Source organism: Rutilus rutilus, assembly GCF_951802725.1.
Source record: "Rutilus rutilus genome assembly, chromosome: 17".
NCBI classification, from domain to species: domain Eukaryota; kingdom Metazoa; phylum Chordata; class Actinopteri; order Cypriniformes; family Leuciscidae; genus Rutilus; species Rutilus rutilus.
Window position 1 is genome coordinate 33,059,961 of NC_140230.1, and position 19,476 is coordinate 33,079,436.

Sequence of the window (19,476 nt, forward strand, 5' to 3'; positions counted from 1 at the left end):
AAACACCCTAGCAAACGTATAGCAACATCCTTAGAACCACCCCAAACTCTAGTAATCGCATAGCAACACCCAAGCAACCACATAGCAACATCCTGGACACCTCTCAAGCTCCCTAGCAACCACATAGCAACATCCTAGAAACCGCCCAAACACCCTAGCAAACGTATAGCAACATCCTGAGAACCATCCCAAACCCTAGTAATCGCATAGCAACACCCAAGCAACCACATAGCAACATCCTGGAAACCGCCCAAACACCCTAGCAAACGTATAGCAATATCCTGAGGACCACCCAAAACCCTAGCAATCGCATAGCAACATCCTGGAAACCACCCAGACACCCTAGCCATCGCATAGCAACACTCAAGCAACCACATAGCAACATCCTGGAAACCATTCAAAACACCCTAGCCATTGTATAGCAACATCCTGGAAACCATTCAAAACACCCTAGCCATTGTATAGCAACATCCAAGCAACCACATAGCAACAACCTGGAAAAAGCTCCCTAGCAACCACATAGAAACAGACTAAAATCACCGTGGGCATTGTGGTTGACAGCTGTTTTGGCATTGGATATTAGCTGTTGCTCAACCCCACTGGTGTAAAAATGTCCTGGAGGTTTTCCAGCAGTAGCTGTTGTATTTTGTGATGTGATTCACGTGTACGGCCGTGAGAGAGTTCAGGTGTGTTGAGAGGGTTAAACACCTGAGGCCGTGAGCAGAAACAGTCTGATTTATGGAGCAGAAGCTCTAACGGAGAGCCTGAAAGTCAAGTAAACGTCTCCTGTGATTTACACCACTCAGTAATCAATGAGATTTTACTGTCACTGATGGATGGCCATCTTTATATCCACCAGACACTCCGTCTTGTACATCATAAAGTGGGAATTTCCCAGTCTTTGAACAGGGAAGGATAATCTATAGGCAGCATTAGTGTTTTGGCCACTTTTACAGTCTCACAGTAAGTCGTTTTAGTGTGTCTTTAAGCTGCTGTAGGAACAAACGCTGTCTTTATTCAGTCCTAAACGTGACAATATTCACAATGATTTTGATGCCAATATCGAAGTAAGCAACATGAATCATTTTTGAGTTCATTGTTGTCCAGGTCTCAGTGGGACTGGATTGTGAGAGTAAATGTTGACGTTCAGTTTTGTTTTATGTGTTTTTGAGTAAAGGGAAAGACTTGGTAATCGATGTTCTTTTATACTGGAGTTTCTGTGATGTTGGTGTTTTGTGGTTACTGTTATACTAAAGAGTGGAGCTTGTGTTTCAGACATAAATATAATCTTTGCAAAAACAGGCAATAATGACACCAAAACTTTAGATACCAGTGAAAATTCACAATTTTCTATTCCAATTTCGATACCACAGCTAAAACATTATTAAAGACAAGTAAGCAGTCAGAAAAACAAAAAACAAATAATCAAATTCCAAGCAAAAGCACAAGTAAATACAATATAACATGTTTTTCAGGTAGTTTTCAGGTACAGAAATGTAATAAAGTAAGCAAATGTAAAATAACACTGCATAGTCTTCACTGTATAAATTAAACTTCCTTATTAATTACTCCTTATTAAAGTACAAAAGTTGTTCAGTTCAGTTGAGCAGTGAGGGATTTTTGTTGTTTGATTAACATGGACTATTAGGCTGCTGTCACTTTAAGAGTGAATGCACTGATCTAATATACTGATACTGATACAGATGCATTTACTTTCTCAACTGTTGACATTCACTTAAGACATAACCGACTATGGTTTCAAGGATACTCGCTATTTTTTGGACATAAATTTGTCCGCTCAAGCACAAGAAGTGCTCAGTTTAGAGAGCTTTCGCATCTTCTTGCGCTTGAATATTTAAATTGTCCAGGCTTAAACTTTCGTGATTATGAAGCGCAGGTCCGTCAACTTTCACGTTCATGTTTCATTGTTCATGCATTGTCACTAGCCTGGTAATACCAAACTCTGATACTTCACTTTGCTTTGTAGACAGAGTCTGGAAGGGCATAATTGAAAAGCGTTTTCTTTCTCGCGCTTGTCTGAAGTTTAAAATCATTGGTTACCCGTAAGCCAATCACATAACGTTTGGTTATGACGTGTGTTATGCGCATGCTCAGCCGCATCTAACTTCCACTGTAAACACATGTATGATGCGAAAACAAAACCATCGAGCGAAATACCGGAGTGAACATGGCTGTGAACGACTTTTGCAGATTATGTGAAGTAAATCTACGCATCCACGGTACAATCAGCATCTACGTCACGGCTCTCAGCCCGCCCTCTGTTCGTTGATTGGCCGGCTGTTTTGAGGCCGGAGGAAAACGGGGAGAAAGGTCGCTATCTCAGACTGAGTACAGAAGCGAACTGAAATTGAGCGGAAGTACGAAGTCTGACGTAGTCAGGCTAGCGAGTCACACCGTTTCATATTCTCGTCAACGTCGATTTTTACGCTTGTCGAGTGTTAATTTAAGCCCTGCCTAGAACTCATAGCTAAATTATATAGATAGATTTATGGAAATTTGTTTAATTGTCATGAAAATAATGTGATGAAAAAGGATTTTCTTTATGCAAAATGTGATATTTCTTTCATGTGATGTTGGAGTGAAATACGGACCTGTTCTCACGTTTGGTGAGATCTTCTTTCAGAGATGGTGAGCACAGAGCTAAAACAACTTTCCCATAGTGCATCTGTGTGCGGGTCAGCGGCCAATCGCTCTCTGGAATGTGCAGTCTTGAGTGGAGCTCTGAAGCTTCACTTACGCAAGACAAAACCATCACAAACACGCGCCCCGCCACAAAACCTCTCGAAAGGACATGAAAATCCTGTCATTTACTCACCTTCATGTGTTTTTTTAGTGGAACACAAAAGATTTTTAGAGTGAAAATGAACAGTGCTTTATACTGTCAAGCTCCAAAAAGATCACAACGGTTGTCCATACGGCTCATGCCCTGTAATCTGAGGTCATACGATGCTTTGTGTGACGGACAGACTGAAACATTTATAAATGTCATGTGAAAATGCATCATGTCAGGTTTGCCGTCAATGCAAATGCAAATGCAAAGTTTGAATATGCAGAGCCGAGAGCTGCGGTCTATTGATATTGGATGACAGGGATGCAAGCATTTTTACAAATTATTTTTTTCCCAAATAACCCATGTTAAGTGCAAACTGGTTTCAAATGCTGTGGTTTGCAGAGCAGTTTTTCTTCTGTCCATGTCAGACCTGTTTGTCCGTTCAACTTCCGGTTTGACAACCAGCGCTCCTTGTTCCCGTTCCTTCCCTTTGTGTGGTTTAAAACAAACTAAACATTCATCTCACCAGGACACCCAAATTTTTCTTTAAAACAGTCTTATTAGAGTATTATTTATACTATTTGTTCATATTTTAAATTAGCTTTTATAAAAAAAATCCCTTTTTTATTTATTTATTTGCTTTTGTTGTGTGTGTGTGTGTATATATATGTATATATATATATATATATATATATATATATATATATATATAAACTAATAATTATAATCATAACTGAGCTGATAATGATCATATTTATTACTGTATATATAAACTTATAAAATAGCACATAACAAAATTAAAAAAACTTATGTAAATTAAACTAATACAACTATATATATATATATATATATATATATATATATATATATATATATATAAATAAATAAATAAATAAAATAAATAAAATAATAATAATAATAATAATAATAATTATTATTATTATTATTATTATAACTACTGGTAAACTAATAATAATCATATTTATTACTGTATATATAAACTAATAAATTTAGCACATAACAAAATTTAATTAATACAACCTCATTTTACATTATTTCAGCTTTATTTAAATTACAGATTTTTTTTTTTATTATTATTTTGTTGTTGTTAACAGTAACAGCACTGCTTCAGAGTCATATTTCAGTATGACTAGAGTCCTGCATCTGCTGTGATGAACTCTACTGTTGTAGACACACGGGTTTTTGACACTGTTTGTCTCCGTTCACTTTTATTTTTGTAAAAGGAGCAGCGTCGTTTTGTGTTCAACAGAAAATAAAAAATATCTTGAGTAAATGAGTAATTTCGTTCATTTTCATCTTAACTGTCATATGTCAGTACGATTTCAAGTCATGTCAACTTCTGTTTCAACCAGTCACATGAGTTTGGGGGCGGGGCTATCTGTTTGACTGACCAATGACAGACGGGGAGTGTTTGTTGAAGCTGTTATTATTATTATTGCAGCTCTGTTTGTCTCCAGAGTAGCAGAAGTTGAGTTTTAACAAACTGTTTAGTTGAAAGGGTTAATCCACTGACCTCACTATAAAGCTGTCACTAGTGCACCTCATGGTCATAGAAAGCATAGTTTATTGCCTTTCATAGCACACGTTCTGTTTGGAGTTGAAGTTATCAAGGTCATTTCAATGAAATTGGAAAGCGCTGTCGTGCTTCAGTCGCGATGGCAACAGAACAGTCCTGGCCGTAACACGCCATTCCTGCTCCTTTAATGACTGGAAACTTTTCAGTGCACTTTAAATCCTTCAGGGAACACATTTTTAATTAAATTTGCACTTTTAAGAAAATGGAAAATAAGTGTGTTCATTAAAGCGATTGGAAATCTTTTCTAAGACGTACAAACACTCGCAGACGCATAAAGAGGCGTATTAAAATGTCAGCTCGGCTGTGTGGCGTTTAATGGCGGTCTGACGCACTTCATTACACGCTCTTGGATGTGACGAGGCCTCTGTCGGGCGCTGAGGTCAGAGGGCACCATCCACCAGCCTGAAGCCCAGAGGGGGCCCGTCTGCTTGGCCGGCTCTCAGAGGATTGTGGGAGCCCTTCTTTGCATTGTGCTTGCTAAATCAGTCGGAGACGCTCTTGAACACATCTGACATTCTCCTGCTCAGAGGAACCTGACACGCACACTGCTGAGGTTTTAACTTTCTCTTCTTGCATGGATGTCATTTGATGGGTTTTTGTGACTGATAGTCTAAAGAATTTTGAAAAATTGCAATCTAAAAAGCAACATGATCAGCATTAACATTTTAAAGTTGAAGTGTGTGATTTCTACCTCACTAGCGCCACCACATGGCACAATGATTGTTTTCAAGCAGGTTTCCTGAAGACTTCCTGGTCAAAAAAGTGATTTCCTGCATGTCAGTGTGGTTTACTAAAACTAATGCTATAAAAACTGTTTTCTTTCATTCAAAAACAGCTGAAATAAAACTAAACATAAGTATTAAAATAAATAAATTAAGCTAAAAGTATTAAACAAACTAATATAAATGGCAAAAGCACATAACAAAATTACTCAAATTTAAACTAAAATTTAAATGAAAATTGAAAATATTAAGATGAAAGTTTATTAAAAAATAGTATATCATTAATACTAAAATAACATTAATCATATAATTAATATTTTGAAGCAAAACTGTTTCACTATTTTTTTAAGAAATTATTTTTTAAGAAATATTCTCAAATTATTCTGAATTTATAATTGATTTAGTTTTTTTTAGAATTCCAGCTTTTTGTTTGCTTTATTATTATTATTATTATTAATATTATTATTATTATTATTATTATTTAATCTTAGGGTAGTTGTACCCCTCTGACATTTGTTACTTAATACTCTGCGAAAATTGAAATTACTATTTGAAATATTGAAAATAATTTTAAATTAGTTGACCATAGAAGAGGTTTATTCAACTCTTTGTCTGTATGAATTGCATTTTTAATGTATTTTTTGATAAATGAATAAGTCTGGACACTAAAAAACTAGCGTGACATCTTTGAGCCGAGTGCAGATAGACAACAGAAGCAGGTCTTTTGATCAGGACGGGTGATTCACTCGTTCAACATTTAATGAATTAGTTTGAGAGTTAAAGGGAATATTCAATAGATGACCATTTCTGTCTATCTAACACCCTTTCAAGTCCTGTCAGACGAGATGGAACTGAGCAAGTACATGTACTTTGACATTTTACATGAACGTACAAGTAAAAGAATGTTGTGATTAAAAGAATGTTGCTATCTTTATATATGATACTCAGAGGTGCGAAACACTTGTTTTATCTCTAGTTATTACATCCTTTTTTAACCCGCAAAGGTTTCTAAATGAAGGCGGAGCACCAGTTTGATGCCATAATTACAGTCATATTAGCAATGAACCTCATCCGATCTGTGCTTTAACTCTCTGCGGTCAAAACAGACCCAAGACAGTAACCGTAACTTTTTTTGTTACGGTTATTCGCCTTAGACAATATTCGCCTATTAAAATTATGCATTATTATTTCTATATAAAATAATACAAATATTAGAAAAAATATATTATACATCATATTATTGTCAATTAATGCAGTGTTTAAGTCAAGTATTTAAAATACAATGCATGGAAGGCAGATTGATTCATATGTAATATAGTGTAACCACTACTGTAGATGCATAACCATAGGGCTGTGTATAACTGCCTAGAAGAGTATTTTCAGACATAATTACTTTCATTAGGTTTTGCATTTGGATTGTCAACTACTTCATCTTTTTTTTTTTTTTTATCTGAAATGCATTGCACACATTTGTTAGACTTCAAGATTGAATGTAAATATAACTTGAAATCCCTTTTATTTGTTTCATATACAATAATTAAGCAACAAAAAGAGTAATGAAATGAATTCATAAAACTTTAACAGTTGAATCAATCTTTTAAAATTTTATCAAATGACATAACACAGGGGTGATATAATGACAGTCATTAATTTGCAACAAAACATTTTTAAACATCTTTAGTTTTATACTGTATAAATTAAAACATGGATGAAAAAATATCTTGGTTTTATGATATTTCTTTAATAATATTTTTTGAGAAGAGAATTTTGCAACATGCACACTGAAAATTTATTTGAAACAATTTTCACTCAGAAATTGCTAGTTCTAATTAAGTAGAAAGACAAAGTATTTTTCTTGTAAAACATACTTTTTTTTACAAATACCGTGTGCTAAATATCAAAAATGTCTCAAAAGGTTATTATCGATAGTGTTAATAAATATCTATTTATCGCCCAACCCTCAGCGGATGTAGTTGGGTGGGTTTGAGGACGGCAGTGTGTTTCTGAGCTGGACAAGTTCAGTCGGTTTCTCCTCACACAAACACACACACACACACACACACACACACACACACACACACACACACACACACATGTGCTTTGGGCTCTTGATAAAGGCAGCGTCCTTCCATGATCTCTGATTTCTGGCGCACACACACTTGCAAATCCTCCAGGAATGGTTTTCCAAAGACATGGATTGAAATCAAGTGGGGGAAGGGCCTCACAGAAAGGAAGAAAATTCTAAATAAGAGAGTAGAAAAGGGAGAGGGAATAACAGACTGAGAGAGAGAGAGAGAGAGAGGACTCACAGAGATGCATGCATTATTTATTAGCAGGATGGTCAATGGGGAAAAAAAGGAAGATTAGCAGAGAAACAAGCGAGCCGGATCTGCCCTTCCTCACACACACACACACACACACACACACACACACACACACACACACACACACACACACACACACACTTACGTCTGCATCCCATCATCCTCCTAACCAGCATTGTGAAGCTGCTTTAAAAATGTAGTTTACTCTAGCTATGGTGAGACACCAGAGGTTAATAGAGGAAAAAAATGTAACTGATAGATATCACCATACTTTTCTCAGTTGATTGATTACAATAAGAATTGCTAATATAAGTTTTCTGAAATGTTTAAAGGTGCAAATGAGGCATTATCTAATTAAATATGCACTCATTTGCATAGAACAAACATCTGAACATTGGATAAAGCCAGGATCAAAATTCATGTTTCAGTTTGTTGAAGGTTTTTTACAGAGGTGAATTTGGATCTCTCAGAATAAATCAGAATATACTGTCAACAGCCAGAATATAAACACATTTCATGTATGAAGAAACCTTCAGAATATAGATGAAACTGTAAAGTTTGGCGTATGTAAAAGATTTCTGACTCGCCGCCTACTAAAAGTGCACATCAGGACTGTCACTGAAAGTTTTCTCTCTTTTTTTTTTTTTTTTTTGCAGGTTGACGCTGTCAGCTGTCAAGATGGGAAAAGGACAAAGAAGAAAATGAGAAGGGAATGACTCTTCATGTTTATTTAAATTATTTAATTTTCGGCTGATTTGACCGTCCGTGTGGGACTGAGAGCAAACGAGGCAGCTTGAATCCAGTCGAATCCAGTTTTACCATCAGGAATGTGGCGTAACATTCCCACATCGACGGCATGCGAACGACGTTCGTTAACATCAGACTTCAAAAGGCAATTAATACGAACTGTCTGTGTATGTAGCTACCTATGTACGAATGTATGTATGTTTGTACAGTTAAATATACATGTCTATCTAAGAGAACAAACCAAATGCCCTTCCGCGCACAATCACACATTAGAAAAAAAGTCCAAGCTGGCATTTCGCATTTCCCCTGCAATCTTCCACACTGATGGCTATGGCACGATCCCGCTGCGCACCCAATAACGATGACAATAATTCCGACAGTAATAAGGATATTGCGGCTGCAGCCTGATGGTGCACATTGACTCACTGCGGGGACTGCGCTAAAGCAATTAACACCATCACTAATCATCATCCAGGCGGATAAATACGGTCCTCGAGTCTCGGTGTACGTCTGCGTGTGCGTTTAAATGAGTGTTAAATACAGGCAATACGCTTGCACTGGTGCTACTGTGCATGAGAAAGAAAGACGGTCGTCCGCGTTTGGAAATTAATCTGTGTTCGCTGTTCCTTCCGAAGGCCCATGACAATCTTATAATGAATTGCACTTGCTAACTGATCATTAAAATTACCCGAACCATTTTTGCAACGTTACTTTGAACTGTTAAAGGATGTTCACACAGGACTTGTTCTTGAATTCTTGAAGTTTTTGTGTAAATCGCTGCATCTCATTGCATGAGCGCTGCATTTTTGCATTACATTATGCACTTTGTAGATGCTTTTATCCAACTTGCATTGCATTTACAGTATACATTTAATGTGTTCATGCATTCCCTGAGATTTGAACCCATGCTCTTGATGCTGCTCTACTGTTTACTAAAGGAATGCTTTAGCTTTCAATTTATATCTAGATGTGTCAAGTTAAACCCCTGTATTGTTAAAATTCTCATTATGTTTCGGTTCAAATTGGCCCTAATGGAATTCACCAATAATCACTCTATGAAAAAAAAAAAAAAAAAAAAAATTAATTAAATAAAATCTAAAACAGTAAATCTTTAGCATTAATACTTCTCACACATTACAAAAAAGTAACCATGATAAACTGTATTTAACAACAATTTTTTCCACAAAATGTGAATATTCTAAACATTTTTTGCATTTTAACTCTTTCCCTGCCAGTGTTTTTGAAAAAAGTTGCCAGCCAACGCCAGCATTTTTGATAATTTTCACAAAAGTTTCATGGCCCCCAGAATATTTTGTTGTATGAATCTGAGAAAACTGCATTTTTGTCCAAGTCTACATCCAGATGGGATTCAGAACGATGATTAAAACATAGATGGAGTAGATCGAGTCCCTCAACACCCTCAAAGCTTCACAGTCATTACCTCATCCTGGGGCGATATTTCATTTATTAACTTTAGGCAGTTTTGATTTATATGCTGTTTAATGTTGATGATCACGTTACTTTACATATGCATCTGCGTACATATGCTATCGTTTGTTTCTGCTTCTTCTTCGGCTGTGTTTTGATCGGGAGATTCAGTACTCTTTCAGAAGATGCGGAATAGCGCCCCCTACCGTATAACAGTGGGGGGAAAAGAAAACCGGAAAATTTCGTCAATGGCAGGAAAAGAGTTAAATGACAAATTTAGAATTTTTGGAAATGTGTGCGTGCTTTCCCAAAGCTCAAACAGTAGAGCATGGCGCTCAAGATCATGGGTTCGATTCCCAGCAAAATTAGCATGCATGAACTAATAAGAAGTTACACCTTTAAGGCAACGTACATTTCTTTGAATAAAAGCGTCTGTCAAATGCATACATGTAAATGTAAAAACCCTCAGATGTAGTTGAGAACCTTTTTTATTTTGGGTCTGTGCACCTGACTTTAACCTTAAAATCTGTGTAAAATTGAAAACATCACAACCGTAATAGAAATTCTGTATGCTCATTCAAACCACAACACCTCAAAGTGTCGAAACTTTGCATGACCCTAAATGAGAAATAGTCACACAATTTCAAGAAAAAAATCCTGCTTTATCAGTATTTGACAACTCAGAATTTCTGACCCACAAAATTGACCCAGAATACCATTTCTATTCCACTATATCCAGCTGTTTTTAAATGCAAGAATGCGCTGTGTGTGAACGGCCACTTAAAGTTGCAGATTATCGATGAAGCTAATGCATTTCTCGAGTTGACGTAAGATGACGGTCTGAAGAGCCCTTCCCGAAGTGCACTACTCTCTCAGCCTGCGTTTCTGATCGCAGTTCTCAGAACGCCAGCGTACAATACTGATACTGCTCTTCCTGTTAATGTCCGTACATTTTGGTTTCTTCAAAGCCAGACGATCAAGTGAGCAACATAATGAGATCATCTACATTTGAGTACAGTATTTTCTCTTTCTGTCAGTATATTGTAAAACATCAATGTGACTTATGTGATAAGTGCAAGAGCTAATTTAACAAGAGCAATGTTTGGCCCTGCACTGTTAACAATGGTTCGAATAAAGAAGTAAAATGAGTTCAGATTTGTACAGTAATGCCATCGGACAAATCACCTTGTTTAGAAGCAGATTGTTTAATAGGTCAAAAGCGAATGGAATGTGTGCAGACGTGCATGTCCAGGGACACATTATCAGTTATTATACAGTACAAATCCCTTTTTATTATATTATTAATATTTGTACTTCTTGAGTCAGCTTTAGTCATAATAGTGTGGACTAACGGTCAGAGGACTAAAGAGCAATGATGTTTATGGAATTTAAAAGGTCGTCGGCTACTGCGAATGCACTTTTCAACATATTTGTGCAACATCCCAGCTAATAAAGTCACATTTTGCACCTGTAAATTTGTTTAGGCCACGTACACACGGCACATCTTAATCATCAGTCGTTATCGAGTCACTCCGGAATTTGAAATGGTTGATATATTGATAATCATAGCAACATTTCGGCGTGTCATGGCTGTAAACACCAAACATGGAGTCTAACCTGTTTGTTTTCAGCTGACTAAAGAAATGAACATATTTTAATGTATTTTTGCTCCCAATTCACTGAAGGAATTATGCACTAAAATACGACGGAGTGAATCCAATGCTTTATATGTAACACTCAGAAGTGGAGTGACACCATTATTAATCTGCAGTGTGAACGTGGTCTTATTCAACTAACCGGTTTATACTTCGAACATCGTCTCATCCATATTTTCAGAGTGACTTTTCAGAAGAGAGCTGTAATTCTGTCAGAAGCCAGCGTAACGGGGCCACATTAATGTCTCCACACCTGTTGCGACATCACTGGATTCCAGCCAGTATTAGCAGCCGAATAATAATTTTTCATGCAACGTGCGTGCTTTTAAAATGTAAGAGCTCCTCCTGCCTTTGTGGCAGACACAGCCTTGCATGCAAAACCACATGCTGTTTTTTTTTAGGTGTGTAGAGATTCTCCTTTTTTGTGCTGGGCAAGAAAAACGTACGAGACTTGGAATGGAGAAAATAGAAGTAATAATAATATTATTGCACATTTAGCACTGTGACGAACACACAAATCACAAAAAAAAAGAAAAAAAAGAAGACATCATGTTTGCATAATCATTGGCGCTTGCTTCAAAGTTGGTTATTAAATCGATATATATATATATAAATGTGTAAATCTACCATGAAAAGGGAACAGCTTTAGATTCCCGGTTTGCTTTATTGGACATGCTATGGAATGTGCTGTCAATACCATGCTATTCACTGAATCTTTAATTCATCTGTGAATATTTAATCTTTTTGTAATCTTTGTTATATACTAGGCTGTATATAGTATATGACAAGGGGGTCGAGACGCCAGTGTGACAGTGACGCTTCAGCGGTCTTGACTAATTCATATTCCGTATATATACTGGTTGGGGGAAAAGGCGTCGAGGTTCGACATTGCATCCCGCTGTGCTGAACACTGAATCTGTGTTTTTGCTTCACTTGCCTATATATTTTGTTCTTTTTTGTAAGATGCACTGAAATAATGCAGAATTTTGACAAACAGTTCTGGAACCTAGAAGTGTAACTGGTCACTTTATAACAAAACGAAACGTAGAATATATTAGAGTAGTAATTGCATTATTTGTTAGAAACTGTATGTAATGTTATTATGGAAGATGTAATGTCCTTCTGTAAATGTTGTTTATCGTTGTTTTACCTGAAATAAATAAAGTTTATTAATGCTTCAAACCAACCACCCTATTCACAATTGAACCTGCTCGATTTGGAGATCTGTGCATTGATTTAAATAGAAGATGGCATTAGCATGTGACTAATCTGAACTATATTAACAAACTGAGATTAAAAAGTGATGACATGTGCTTTTGCAATGTTTAACCCTTTCATGCATGAATTATACATTGTGTTTTTTATTGTAGCACTTTATTTTACAGTCCTGTTTCCCATGTACATACTATGTACTTATTACAGTCATTACAATAACTGGCTAATAACTAGGTACTAACCCTACCCCTAAACCTAACCGTAACCCCTGTAGTTACCTTATATTACCCTGTATTTTCACTGTAAGTACACGTACTGTAAAAACAAAGTGCAATCGTTTTTATTGCTCTTAGGGCATGAAAAACAAGATTTGAAGAACAGAGATTTTCACTTGAGTGGACGGTATGCGTTTTTGTTTTTAACTGAAGAGATACTGTATTAAACATAATACAGTAATAAAACTGTGAATAAATGCAAAAACAATAAAATATATGCAAAAAATATATAATACAGCTTCACTTATTGCAAAAGCTATTTAGTTTGTTCCCGTTCGACCAGCCGACGGAGAAGCGCTTCATATACGTTGAACACGCTCACGCTTCCTCCGATTTACTAGAGTATGTTGATTTATCCGTATTAGATGATAATTCTAATTATGTGCAAAATAGGCAAATTTCTACCTTAACGCTCCTCTCTGAGAAACTTCAGACTGAAATCTACATTGATCTATTGATGTTTTCAGGCTGGAAAAACTAGCGATCAGGGACCGCTAGTAAAATAACCGCTAGTAAAATAACCGGTTGGATAAACTGCTAAGACTAGTCTTACAAGTTATTCATAAAAATTTCTGTAAGACTTCATAACTTAAAGCTACATAAAAATGTAGATTGGTCTAATTTGTTACCAAGAAGTATGACTGATTACCCTAACTAACTGCTAGTTGGTCATACTAGTTCTTACAACAGTCTTAACATAATGGCAATTATGCAAATGGCGGTGCAGGTGTTTTCAATTCCATCTGAAATAAGCAGTGTTAGAGGTAACGCATTACAAGTATCATGTAATCAGATTACTTTTTTGATGTAATGAGTAAAGTAACTAATAGCAAGTAACATACATTACATATTCAGATTACTTTTTGACATAACTGCAAATTACATTCTAATAACAGAAATACTTCAATCTACAGACAAGAAAAGTTACTGCAGCTGGAGTAATTTCCGGATAGAAGGAATGGATGGATATTCCAAAGCAATTTGGCATTTCTAACTGGCTGTCGGCCAACTTGGTTTGAAGTAAAAAAAAAAAATCCACATGCAATGGCTTGCCACTTGGTGGCATAGGATGATGCACTAGTGTTCACTGTAGTGGTTGGTGTGTAACTATGCCATAAAAAAAAAAAAAAAAAAAAAACATGCATTAGAAAGAAAAGGGCTTTTTGAATAGCTGGTTAAGTCAAATGAGGAACTCAAGGACTCACAGACAGTGAGTTTACATGTCATCGAGAACCCTAGTTCTTGACTCAACTTTAAAGAGCACTTTATGCTAAAAAGGTTCTACTGTATTGCATAATACTTTCATGTAAACAGATTATTTAAAAATTTCCACAAGTGATACAGTATGTTTACGAGCTGCTCAATTCATAAAATTGAATTAAAATTAAAATGAATTCAAACAAAATAAATCAATTAAACCTAAATCCATAAAATGATCCCATGATATAGGAACCCCTAAAGGTTCTATATATGAAGTGCCTGACAGAAGCTTTTAAGGTTCTATATAGAACCTTTTCTTCTAAGAGTGACACATTTAAAATGCAATATATTAGGGTTTTGCTCTCTGAATTGTGCACAAATTAATGTCCGATATGAGCGACAGAACTGGTACAGCATTTCATGCATGTTATCATACAAAATGGAAAATGAATATTTACTCATGCAAAAGTTGTTTTGTATTCCAGCCAGTATCCAGACTCTTAGTGAAGGCTGTCTTTACATTCCCCTGTCATAGCAAATCATGTTCCTCTCATTTCTCTTACAGACACACACAGTAACCAATAGGAAGACAGCAGTCTGAGCTTCACCTTAGGGGCCGTCTCTGTTTTTGTAGACTGCAAGCAGATTGTGTCCGCTGACTTTTATAAGTATGCAGACGGGCAGTAGCCTATAATTATTGGCTGTGTGCGTATACGGTAAAAACATTTCACAGCTGTCATGTACATTTATGCATTTGACAGATGCTTTTATCCAAAGTTACCTTCATTGCATTGAGGGGAAATTTGATCAGTTCTTTTCAAAACAAAATTGCAAATGTTTTTAAGAGCTCAATAAAAATGTATTTGCATTAATGAGTATGATGGCACAATTTATAAATTGATTTTAATAACTTCCCAGGCAGCAACTGTTACATTTATTGTATAAAAGAAATTTAATTGAAAGTTCATTAGTAATGAAGCAAACTGGAGATTATTATTTAGCTCAATTTACTTCAAGCTTGGTTCTAATCCTTTAAATCGATAATTTTACAGAATATTAAGTGTCTTTTTAAACCCCAACTGAGCAAGACAAAGGCAACAATGCAGCATATATATATATATATATATATATATATATATATATATATATATATATAATTACATCCTGTATTTGTACGGTTTTGTTTACAGTATACATTGTGTAATGTTAGCAGCCTACTCCATTTGAATTTGTATTTGTCATGTAAGCAAAACTTGACAAGACAAATATAGCAGCATTCTCTTTGACTTGCTGTTCTTCTGTCTAAAGTGAGCAGATAAAATGCGTTCCACTCGACAACCCTATCTACACTCAAAGAACAAACGTTAAAAGAACGTAAAAAGAACGCAAAACGAACCACAAGCGAAAGAAATCTCGACGCTCCCTAACACGAGCCATCTGTCCGTAAACCCCGCCCGCGTTTCGCTTATGAACAGCAGACAGCGGGGCGCCTGGAAACAGGTTTGAACAGCTCACAGAAACTCTGACTCCACACAGCGCGACTCTTTATTCTTGTCAGGCATTTGTGTGCTTTTCTTTTCTTCGCTCGTTTCGTAATCCGAGGAGCAGCGTCTGGGGCGCCGCCGCACTTTCCTAAAAGTTTGTCCGGAGTAAAAGCCCGTTTGACAGGATAAATCAACAAAAGGAGGAAGAGCGCTGGCGCAAAAGGAGACAAACCGCAGAAGGAAAGTATGGCCGCGCGCGATGCGTCCGCGCTCTTCCTGCTCGCCTTTGGAATATTGGGAGTGAGCGCGCAGTACGGAGACCGCGGCATGTCGATTCCCGAGCACGGCTTCTGCCAGCCCATCTCCATCCCTCTGTGCACGGACATCGCGTACAACGAGACCATCATGCCCAATCTCCTCGGCCACACGAACCAGGAGGACGCGGGACTGGAGGTGCACCAGTTCTACCCGCTCGTCAAAGTGCAATGCTCGCCGGACCTCAAGTTCTTCCTGTGCTCCATGTACGCGCCGGTGTGCACGGTGCTGGAGCAAGCGCTACCGCCGTGCCGCTCGCTGTGTGAGCGCGCGCGTCAGGGCTGCGAGGCTCTCATGAACAAATTCGGCTTCCAGTGGCCAGAGAGTCTCGCGTGCGAATCGTTCCCGGTGCACGGCGGAGAGCTGTGCGTGGGTCAGAACACGTCGAGCGCGCCCGTCAACCCGACGCCAGATGTGACACAAGCGACACCCGACCACAACCGAAAGGGGCGTTTTAAATGCCCGGCGTCGCTAAAAGTGCCGCCGTACCTCAACTACCGCTTTCTGGGTGAGGAGAACTGCGGCGCGCCGTGCGAACCCAAAAAACTCCACGGGATGATGTACTTCAGCGAGGACGAGCAGAAGTTCGCGAGGATTTGGATCGGGATTTGGTCGGTTTTGTGCTGCGCGTCCACTTTGTTCACCGTCCTGACTTATTTGGTGGACATGAAGCGCTTTAGTTACCCGGAGAGACCCATTATATTCCTTTCCGGGTGTTACACGATGGTGTCCATCGCGTACATCGCCGGGTTTCTGCTGGAAGACAAAGTGGTTTGCAACGAGCAATTCGAGAATGAGTTCCGGACGGTGGTGCAGGGCACCAAAAAAGAAGGTTGCACCATTCTGTTCATGATGCTGTACTTCTTCAGCATGTCCAGCTCCATCTGGTGGGTCATTCTGGCGCTCACCTGGTTCCTCGCGGCCGGGATGAAATGGGGTCACGAGGCCATCGAAGCGAACTCCCAGTACTTCCACCTGGCGGCGTGGGCAGTCCCGGCCATCAAGACCATCACCATCCTGGCGGTGGGTCAAGTGGACGGAGATGTCCTGAGCGGAGTCTGCTTCGTGGGCATCAACAGTGTGGACGCGCTCCGCGGCTTCGTCCTCGCGCCCCTGTTCGTCTACCTGTTCATCGGCACCTCGTTCCTCCTGGCGGGGTTCGTGTCTCTGTTCCGCATCAGGACCATCATGAAGCACGACGGCACCAAGACGGAGAAGCTGGAGAAGCTGATGGTGCGCATCGGCATCTTCAGCGTCCTGTACACGGTTCCGGCCACCATCGTGATCGCGTGCTACTTCTACGAACAGGCCTTTCGCGCGCAGTGGGAACAAACCTGGAGCGCGCAGTCGTGCAAGACGTACGCGGTGCCGTGTCCCGCGCACAACCCGCAAATGAACCCGGATTTCACGGTGTTTATGATCAAGTACCTGATGACACTGATTGTGGGAATCACATCTGGATTCTGGATATGGTCCGGAAAGACGCTGAATTCATGGAGAAAGTTCTACACGAGACTGGCAAACAGCAAACATGGAGAAACAACCGTGTGACGGACTGCTTTTTTTATCCGTCACTTTTTTTCTGATGGAAAAACAACTGTTTAAACAGATGTACATAGACATTGTGATTTTTTTGTAAGTATATATTTGTATTTAAATCTCACGTGGATGTTCTTTTTTAATCAAAGGAACTTTTTTTTGGACAGACCGTATTGTTTTGGAGATTATTTATGCCTTTTCTCTTGGAATGTTCTGGGTGGGGATCTGTTTTTTAAGCCTGTATGTAAAACTGTGTCTTTTTTATCGACATCAGTATTTCCACGGGCAAATATTCAAACTGCTTTTTACATGCAAATAATGCAGAAATAATGATAATGTGTGTGAATTGTGCACCCAGCACTTATGGCTGCATATAATGGAAAGAATTGAGCTTTAAATTAAAGCTTTGTGACTGAGATTTGTCTGAGTGCAGATGAATTATAGTACTGGAATGTTTAATGGAGGCTGAGAACAAAAACAGTAAGTGCTCATGGTTGATGTGTGCTGGAAAATCTGCTTAACCCAGCATGAACTGGTTTGCTGGTCTCCCAATCTGGTCTGGCTCGGAGAGCAGCAATCTCAGGCTGTTTTAAAATGTTTTTAAGATGTAAAGTCAAGTGCCTTTTTTCATTTTGGAGCAGCATTGGGCTCAGGCCTGCACTTTTGTTTAACTCAAAGAAATGTATACATGTGTTTCTTCAGTCTGTAATGATGCTTCTGAAGGCTTTGTGTTCTCCAATGGCTCTTTTGCACAGAAGTACCTCTAAATATACAGCTAGAACAGGATGGATGGTGTTTGCAATGCACTTCTCAAATAGTTTAATGTCTGTATTGGTATCGTAACTAATCCATGAATATGATTGGCATGTTGTTGACTCTCTGGTGCGAATGTGTAGCGATAAATCGGCCGATATTTGGCCCTTTTGAGACGGTCAGCAGTCCGCTCGTCCTGTTTGTCATTTCCAAAATATACCGACAGGCGCGCTGATGGATAATGCAGTTTGTTTTCAGATTTTTGAGTAATGCTGCATTTCATTTCTGGTAATCGGTATCAACATCAGCCATTAAAAACCCCACATCGGTCAAGCACTACATAGTGATTCACATCAGCCTGTTCATAATTCTTCATGGTTTGTCATGTCATCGTGTGCTTTTTTTATGCCCTTTACTGATCATGAGAAAATGTTGATTCTTGATTGTTTATGGCAAATATCTCATGCAAATGAATGTTTTTGTTTTTCCAAAGGAAAATGCACATGGTGGTTGCGGAAAGCACTGGCTGATAGAGACCTGCTCTTAAACTCCTGTTCTGTTGAGATGCATCATGCATGAATCTGACATGTATTTAATCACTCTAGCATTGCAGTTTTCTACACCGGTGACATCTGTTATTTTCTGCTTTCTCATACTTCTGTGATACTATCAAAAAACCCTTTATATTTATAGACAATAGTTTATATTATTCACTTCTTTAAAGAATAAACTTCTCATTTGTACAAAATGTTTCTTTGCTTTGGCAAGTGAGTTTGTTTTGATGGCTGATTTTTTCTTTTCCCAAAATTGTAAATCCAGTCATCATTTACTCACCCTCATGTCGTTCCAAACCTGTAAGACTTTCGTTCATCTTCAGAACAAATGAAGATCTTTTTTGATGAAATCTGAGAGCTTTCTGTCCCTCCATTGACAGCTACACAACTACCATAAAGTCTTTACTCTTCATAAAGAGATCGTAAAACAAATCCATATGAATTGAGCAGTTTAGTCCATAATTTCTGATGAGACTCGATTGCTTTATATGAAGAACAGATTTAATTTAGGCTTTTATTCACATTCATCAACTCACACATCAGTTGTGGTAAACAGAAGCTCAAGCGTGTTCGCTTGACGTGCAAGAACCAATGAGGTTCATTCTCGTGTTACGCAGCACGTTTGAGCTTCAGCGAGAACCAATGAGGTTCATTCTCGTGTTACGCAGCACGTTTGAGCTTCAGCAAGAACCAATGAGGTTCATTCTCATGTTACGCAGCACGTTTGAGCTTCAGCGAGAACCAATGAGGTTAATTCTCGTGTTACGCAGCACGTTTGAGCTTCAGTAAGAACCAATAAAGTTGTTCTCACGCGTCAAGCAGGTTCGGTTGAGCATCTCTTTATGTATATCAATGTTTAAATGTGAATAAAAGCCTA

At 38.2% G+C, this 19,476-nt stretch overlaps 2 protein-coding genes across 4 annotated transcripts in view; both read left to right on the forward strand.

Moving 5' to 3' along the window:
• The window catches only part of cdk14 (cyclin dependent kinase 14), a 156,253-nt gene extending 147,014 nt beyond the window's left edge, over positions 1 to 9,239 (forward strand). For all 3 annotated transcript variants that reach the window (XM_084435531.1, XM_084435533.1, XM_084435532.1), the window contains one exon: positions 8,091 to 9,239. The gene's annotated coding sequence lies outside the window, so the exon portion shown is untranslated. The remainder of the gene's footprint in view (positions 1 to 8,090) is intronic.
• A 5,898-nt stretch (positions 9,240 to 15,137) lies between these two features.
• fzd1 (frizzled class receptor 1) lies at positions 15,138 to 18,839 on the forward strand. The gene has a single exon (XM_084384761.1). The coding sequence runs from the start codon at positions 15,685 to 15,687 to the stop codon at positions 17,302 to 17,304; it is 1,620 nt and encodes a 539-aa protein (XP_084240887.1). The 5' UTR covers positions 15,138 to 15,684; the 3' UTR covers positions 17,305 to 18,839.
• The last annotated feature ends 637 nt before the right edge of the window (positions 18,840 to 19,476 follow it).